This window comes from Muscardinus avellanarius, assembly GCF_963383645.1.
Source record: "Muscardinus avellanarius genome assembly, chromosome: 2".
Taxonomy (NCBI): Eukaryota; Metazoa; Chordata; class Mammalia; order Rodentia; family Gliridae; genus Muscardinus; species Muscardinus avellanarius.
In genome coordinates this window covers 34,574,339-34,582,568 of record NC_137787.1, presented here as the reverse complement: position 1 = coordinate 34,582,568, position 8,230 = coordinate 34,574,339, and the positions used below count along the sequence as shown (strand labels likewise).

Here is an 8,230-nt window from a genome sequence, read left to right as displayed (position 1 = left end):
CTCACGAGCTCTAAGGGCTGGCAGTTGAACAGTTTGGAGGATGTCAAGGAAATGAATTGGTTGGTAACATGACCAGGCAATTGGACAGAACTGAGGCTTAATTGGACCCCTGCACTCCAGGAAATTCTCCAAGTCTCTACTTAGTTATCCAGATCCTTAAAGTGATCTCAAAGCTTCAGTTTCAACTTGAGTACATTTTCCATCCATGGATTGGCGTGTTTTGTTCAGTTTTACTTTGAGTGTTTGAGGTCGTCTTTTCTACGTAACAGCTAAACCCACGACTTCCTTTCTTGTAAAACCAAAACAAAAAGGCTTTCTACTCTGGCCCTTCTGTGTGTGCACATGTGTAGTACATAGTCGGGATCAAAGCCGCCTATATAAAGTCCTCAATCTGTGTGGGTTCAAACACATTTCAAAACTTCAGAATCCTGAAAGGTTTCATTCTGCTTCCTACAGACCTGAACGCAGCTCCCAGAAAACCATGGCTGGCCTTGGATCCCAGAGGCACGAGGCTCCCCTGGGGCTGACTTCCAGGACGTGGCCCTGCACTGCCCTGTCTTTTCTTCTCTTCGTTCCTGTCTTCTCCAAAGGTGAGTGGAGAATTTTGGAGGTGATTGAGTGCTTAGTGCACGAAGGTGGAGGAGGTGTTTCTTCCACCTGGGTTTCATTTCATTCAACAGTCAAAGGCAGTGATTTATAGCCAAGCCAAATGCTAAAGGCAAGTCTTCAATTCCCTGGCTTGGATGGGTTTGTATTCCCAGGCAGGCAGACAGCTGCAAATGGTACAGCTCATTTTAGAGGGCCAGTTTTTTAGTAGGGGCTTAAGAATGTATGTGAGTTGGTTTGGGAGGCCCAGGCAATTTCAGACACTTTTATAATTTTAGAAGAAAATACTTTAAGTGATTTAAGGGGGGGGGGGAACACCTACATCCCTGAATACATTTAAGCTTGATGTCAGGGTAAGTTCAAAAATTCCCTCTCAAAAAGGGACTTCAGTAAATCACAGGAAGAATTTCTTTTCAGTTCAAGAATTTAAGTTCCTCTAATTAATTCATTTTATGAACTAGCTAGCTAGCTTGTTTGAAATTTAATACAAATCATGAGAAGAACAGCTTCTTCATTCAATTCAAGGTTTTTAAGGTAGGTCCTCTTAATTCTATAATTTAGGTAATTATTTTAAAAATGAAATAGTTTAAAATTGAAGGAGGAAGAAAGGAAGGAAGAAAAGAAGGTAAGATGAACAAAGGAAGAGAAAGAAAAATAAGTAAGGGAAGAAGGAAGAAAGAAAGACAGAAATAAGAAAAGAGAAAAGAAAAAGGGAGAGAGGAAGTGATCAGATTAGAAGACACTTTACTGTTGCTTGACCTACATGTGAATTTCAGAGGCAGAACCTCAGCTTTCAGATAAAATAAAGCTCTTTAGAGACTGATAATCAAGTTAGTTCCATGGTTTAAACTGAGTACTTTCATTGAATCTCAACCTTTTGAGCTAAAAAAGTTTGTAGACTAGAAATTGGAGTCACCATATGACCCAGCTATACCACTCCTTGGTGTCTTTGTAAAAGAATTAAAGTAAGAATACTATAGCAATACATGCATACCCTTGTTTATTGCAGCACAATTCACAACAGCAAATTTATAGAACCAACCTAGGTGTCTGTCAACACATAAATAGTAAAGAAAATGTAATCTATGCACACAATAAAATTTTACTCTGTCATAAAGAACAAAATTGCTATTATTTGCAGAAAAATGAATGGAACTAGGGAATATTATGCTAGATGAGAGCAGCCAGTCCCAGAAAGTCATGGGTTATGTTTTCTCTCATATGTGGAAGTGAGAGAGAAAATAGGAAACACACTGGACTGCAGATAAACGAGGAGAGAGAACAGCAGAAGAGTGGAAGGGGGAGGGAATAGCGGTGGTGAGGGAAAGAGGATTGGGGAAGGAAACAGTTGAGATAATGCTATGTCCATTTATGAAGATATAACTACCAATCTCACTTACATGTTCAGGGAAGGAGGAGGAGGGAGAGGGTCGGATGTGGAAGGAGATGCACTGAGTGATGTGTGCGTGCATGTTTATGTTACTCTGAACCTCATTATGATGTATATATAATTATGATGCACCAATAAAAGTATTAAGAAAGAATGTAGTTTGTATAAAGGAAGTTCTCAAAAGATATTTGATAATTTAAATTTTATTATAGAAGAAACAGTTACATATGCTTTTTTAGTTTACGTATTTTGAACATGTGAAGGTTAATACCCTTGAAAGTATTCCAGTTTCCTTCTTAGAAAATTGATCTCATACTGTAACTAGGTTTCTCCCATGGTGGATACTGGAAAATTGAATGTGAATGTAGTTAGTGGTGATCAATGCAAGTTTAGTTGTGGAAGGGCAGGAAATTTGGTCTGGCTTAGACTTGGAGTCAGTATGATGAAGAGTATTGAGTGCTCATTTGGGCAGGATATAACTACTGCTCCCAGGAGCTTATGTGCCAGAGGCAGAAGAAGGGGGGTCTGATTGGCTCACAGAAAACTTTAATATAAGGCAGAGAGCTTGCTTAAACACTGCAGCAGAGTTACCTAGGGCAAAGGATGCTCCGAGGGCATCTCCAGTAGGGAGGGATGAAGGGCGTGAAGGAGACCATTGTCTCACAGTTAGAGCTGCTGGGCTAGGAATGGCCATGGCTGCTGCTCTATTGGCCTCTCTTCTGTGGACAGATGCTGTGCAGTACAGGTGCTGGGAGGAGGCACTAGTATCTCTAGTATAGGCTGATTTAGTTATGAAGGGGCATCTTGGAAACGTCGGCCCCAAGTGGTAGGTTAGGATTGGATCATGGAGGAAAGTGAATGTTATTTAAGTTTTTTAAAAAAACTGTGTTAGTAAAGCATCAAAGGGTTTGAGCTGATGACTGACACTGTTCAAGCTATGCTTTGGTTATCAATCACAGTATGAACATAAAGCCACCATTTTTTTAGAGTTTTTTTTTTAGATGATGCAAGCTGGCCTCCTTTATCTTATAAAAGCCAGAGGAAAAATAAAGAACAAAGGAGCATGAGAGTGTTTGAGTGAAGGAGTCAGGGAGGACGGAAGAGGAGGTGGAGGCGGCAGGGGAAGCCCACAGGAGTTAATAGCAGGGTTGCCTCCACCCAGAGAGGAAACGACCCGGTGCCCTTTTTCTGTGGCTTCCTCATCTAACAGCCTAAGCCATGGTACAACAATAATGCCAGTGAAGGGCCCGGCCAGAGAGCCACGGCTCTGCTTTCCCCCAGTGGCCAAGGTACAGGCACATTTAGATAGCAGGCAGGAGTTTTTGAGGTATGCTTTGAGAGACTAGACCACATTCTGTACTTCAAGCTTCAGAGTTTCCCCTACTACGCATTAAAGTTCCTGAATCATATAGTTCTACTGGAATCCTGGGATACTGGAGTTGGTAGGCACTTTGATATCATGTGATCTACCTGCCTCCTACTCTATTTGAGAAAAATGAAGAGGAGAAGTGACTTGCCAAAATGACATATTTCATGATAGAGCCAGGTCTTCTATCTATCACACCAGTGTTCTTCCTGCCATAACCAGCTGTCTTCAAAAAAACTGTCTCCCATTGAGGAACCATCTTTATGGAAAGTACGGGGAAGACAGCTGAGAGATGGAGGGGAAGCTGGGATGTGTGGAGGGGGTGATGGGTTTGTTGAAGGGGAGCTAAGGGCTGGGATGTGAAGTTGGAAGAGGCTCATCAGAGCTAAACTTTCCCTGGCCAGAGGCACTGCCCGGGCCTGGCCATGGATGCACTTGCGTTCGCTGACCTTATTTTGGTCTTTCTGTGTAGCGATGCACGTGGCCCAGCCCGCAGTGGTGCTGGCCAGCAGCCGGGGTATCGCCAGCTTCGAGTGTGAGTACACACCTTCAAGCAAAGCTGCTGAGGTCCGGGTGACAGTGCTGCGGCAGGTAGCCAGCCAGATGACTGAAGTGTGTGCCACAACCTACATGTCGGAGAACGAGTTGACTTTCCTGGACGACTCTGCCTGCACTGGCACCTCCAGTGGAAACAAAGTGAACCTCACCATCCACGGGATGAAGGCTGCGGACATGGGGCTCTACATCTGCAAGGTGGAGCTCATGTACCCGCCACCATACTATGTGGGGGTAGGCAACGGAACCCAGATTTATGTCATTGGTAAGCAAAGTCAATTCACCAAGCTGACACCTTTTGCATGAAAATAGCCCCCACCTTAATTTCAGGTGATTCATTTTTAGGACTGTAGAAACTTTCCTTAAGATTTCTCTACCATGTGGTAATCTTGTTCATCATGGATGGTGACCTAAGCATCATTCTGACTGTAACATAAAGTGAATTGGGAAGGGTGTCTTTTTTCTGTGCCAGGTGGGCACGCCGTGATAAGCATCATGAAGTTTGGCCTTATGCCTTTGATAATGACCATCTGGGAAAGTAGTCTCAAACAGATAGCCTTATATGTGGACCACAAATACATTTTAGATTTGGACAGCAAGGCCTGGAAACTCTAACTTATTTTTTTCACCGTGGGGGGAGAAAAAGAAAATGAATTTTCTTGTTACTTTTGTGCACTTTCATCTTAACTAATTGCCATGGAGTACCTCACAGTTGGAAACCATCTCAGGGAGACTCCGCATTGTCTTCTGTTGCAGATCCAGAACAGTGCCCAGATCCCGATTTCCTCCTCTGGATCTTTGCAGCACTTAGTTCGGGGTTGTTTTTCTACAGCTTCCTCATCACAGCCGTTTCTGTGAGCAGAATGGTGAGTGTGGTGCTGACAAACCTCCGTGTTGGATTGGGACACCTATCATAGTATCTACTGACCAGATGAAAATGCCTCGTTTGATTTTCTTGAGATTAAGTGATAAATGAGGAGGAGGAAGGACAGTGGTGAAGAGTGCGCTAGAACCCTATGCTTTGGCCTTTGGGGGTTTCAGAATGACTAACACTGTAGATGAGTGTGTTTGACATTGAATGTTTGTGTGCTTCTGAATAAGGTTTCAGTTTGAGTAACTGTTTGAACAACATGGGGTGGCTGTTTTGCTCTTTACCTTAATTAGGATTGTACTTAAGTTGCTAACCCTGTTGCACAAGATCATGTTAGGCAAAATGTTGCTACTGAGGACCACATGGCTAGATGTTGATTCACCACCTAAATGTCCCTCTATTTCACCCAGAAACTATCTCCTTGTGCCACCCTTGTGTTCCCCGGTCCAAGTTTTAGCTGTCCATGTAATACCTGTCCCTTCCTCTCAAGTGTACCTGAGATGTCTTGCCCCAGCCCAGTAAATGAAAGTTTCAGTTTTTATTTATTATTATTATTATTATTATTATTATTATTATTATTTTGGTGGTACAGGGGTTTCTGGAAGCCCTTCTACCTCCGGGCTACACTCCCAGACCTATTTTATATTTTTATTTGGAAACAGGGTCTCTTAAGCCAGAGTGGCTGGCTTCTAACCTGCGCGATCCTTCTGTCTCCGCCTCTTAAGCGTGGGGATTATAAGCGTGCACCACCACGCCTGGCTTATTATTAATTATTATTGCAGTACTGGAGATTGAATCCAGAGGCATTCTACCTCTGAGCTATACCCCCAGCCCTATTATTTATTCTTTATTTTAAAACAGGGTTTCACTAAGTTGCGGAGGCCCTCACTAAGTAGCTGAATAGGGCTGCAAACTCGTGATCCTCCTGTCTCAGCCTCCCAAGTACTGGGATTACAAGCATGCACCACCACACTTGGCCTTTATTATTAATTGTTAGTGAAAGAACAAGGTACTGGTCAGGCCTCCTGGCAGGATTTCTTTCCAATAGTCCTTGTCAGCCACCTCTGTCTAAGGCTCACTGCCACCACAAACCCACCCTATCTTCTTTTTCTTCCTTCTCCTCCTCTCCCTACTCCTCATATCTCTGTCTCTCTCTCTGCCTCTCTCTGAAACACACACACACACACACACACACACACACACACACACACACACACACACACACACTCTATTTAAAGAACCTCCATTCAACCAGACAGTAATGTTCTGTTGCTGTGGGCTCTTCCTACATCATTTGCTACAAACTACCACAAAAACTAGCAAATCAGACTTTGATTTTCTGAGGTAATAAAAAGTAGGGACTAATGCAGGCAGAGAAAAATCAATAAAAAGCATATGAGGAATGGAGATAAGAAATAAGCTTATCTTAAACAGGATAACTAAAGTTGATTACCTTAAGATGCTTGTTCCTCCACAGACAAGATCTGGCCAATCATTGTAGGCATTCTGAGTGTTCTTTGTGACATTTTCTCAAAGACTCTTTCTTCTGTCTCATAGCCTGGGAAAAATAGCTGCTATTTAACATCCAAACCACAAATTTATTTACCTAAAATGAATTTTAAAAGATGAATCAAGAGTCTCTCTTAGAGTTTTGAATTCTGTATGTTGTGAACATTCGTTTTCATCTAGGTAGGGATTCAATATTTGCCAAGTTCTATTATGGCTAGAAGTGGTTTCTGTATTCTTTGGTAATAACTACTGTTCCTTTTTTGTGTTTGACAGCTGAAGAAAAGAAGCCCTCTTACAACAGGGGTCTATGTGAAAATGCCCCCAACAGAGCCAGAATGTGAAAAGCAATTTCAGCCTTATTTTATTCCCATTGAGAGAGCATTTTGAAGAAGAAAGACCGTTTTTCAGTTTTTAAGGGCTGAGACAATTCTGACTCTTTTTTTTTTTTTTTTTGCTATCCAGCTATTTGTATTTGCTTCTGCATTTTGGGGGAGAATTTGTCTCTCTTTTATATGAAGCTGGATATAGAACTCAAATTAAACATACTACAACTTAAAGCAAAGGAGCAAGAAAACAGAGCCAGGATGTTTCTGTTACGTCAGATCCAATTTTAGTAAAAGTATCACTTGGGAGCCATAAGTGGATGTAGCATTATGATATGGGGTCAAGGAACCAAGTTAGAGGACGACATAGTTCAAAGAAAGGAAAGAAAGTGAGGAAGAGGACTGTATTGTATTATACATACTTTGTATTTATATGTGAGATGTTTATAGCTGAAACAGTCTTTTAAATTTTTATGCTGTTTTTTTTCTCTTAACAAATGTATAATTACATGAAGACTTTAAGAACATTCACCTGACTATGTTTTAGCCAGTGAGTCTGAAGGTTGTATTGTACCAATATGCATTTTTAAAATTAGTATTGTGCATGGGGGTCACATGTGCTTTTGTGTGTTTGCTAATGGTCTGGATATAAACACTATGTGGCAGTGTCTTCCCGCGATGGGTTCTGGGAAGCTTTGTGGAGGAGCTCAGGACACTAATAGGCCAGGTAGACACAAGGTCATTTGTTAACTGGCGTGGAAACTGGATGAGGTTGCCGTGGTAGAATTCAGTTGTACTGAATTGCTATTGAAATGAGTTTGGGGGTTTTATACCAGCTTCTTTCAATGATTTCTGAGGTTTCTGAAAACTAACACTGTTGGTGTATTTTAACTCAATATTTTCCATGAAAATGCAACAACATGTATAATATTTTTAATTAAATAAAAGTCTTTGGTTGTTTTCTGGAGTTGTCTTTGTCATACTTGTATTTGAGTGCTGTGTCTGAATTTGGTTTTGACTGATTCATTAAATGAAGTCTCCAATATTAAACTATTGGAAACAAGTTGAAAAAACATAAAAAGACAAATAATACTTCTTATGTCAGCTATGCACCAACTCATTTCCTGCGAGTCATTCTTGGAAAGAATCCATCTGTTTTCCTTTTGACTTATTCTATTTTGGATATAATGTGGATTAGGTCATTTAAAAATCACACGGCAAGCCCTTTAACCCTGGTTCTTCCCCTCATCTTTCTTATGCACGTTTTTTTTTCCAGCTCAGTTACTATGGCAACTCCAGTATTGCCAGCCGGGCCTCTTGAAGCCATTTTAATCTGCCTTCATGGTAAATGGCACTTTCTCCGTGGCTTACAAAACTATTTTGTAAATGAGGGGAAAACACACCTGTTACCCTATATTGCTATCAGCTGGAATGCCTGGGCCTGGCCCAGTGAGGTCTCTTTGTTTCTTGGTTAAGAAATATTAGCTTTAGCCTATATGGTTTCCATGTCATGTTTCTTACTCTTGACCTCCACAGCCTGTTGTTGTCTTGTGCAATGATTTCTCAGTGTGGTCATGGACCACCTATAACTGAATATACTGAATCACTTA

The 8,230-nt window shown here is 41.4% G+C and overlaps 1 protein-coding gene across 1 annotated transcript; it reads left to right on the top strand.

Moving 5' to 3' along the window:
* Positions 1–481: 481 nt before the first annotated feature.
* Positions 482–6,638, top strand: CTLA4 (cytotoxic T-lymphocyte associated protein 4; the record flags this gene model as incomplete). Its single annotated transcript, XM_080689829.1, has 3 exons — positions 482–590; positions 3,835–4,182; positions 6,571–6,638. 3 exons carry the CDS (start codon positions 482–484, stop codon positions 6,636–6,638), a joined length of 525 nt encoding a protein of 174 aa, XP_080545955.1.
* Between the last annotated feature and the right edge of the window lie 1,592 nt (positions 6,639–8,230).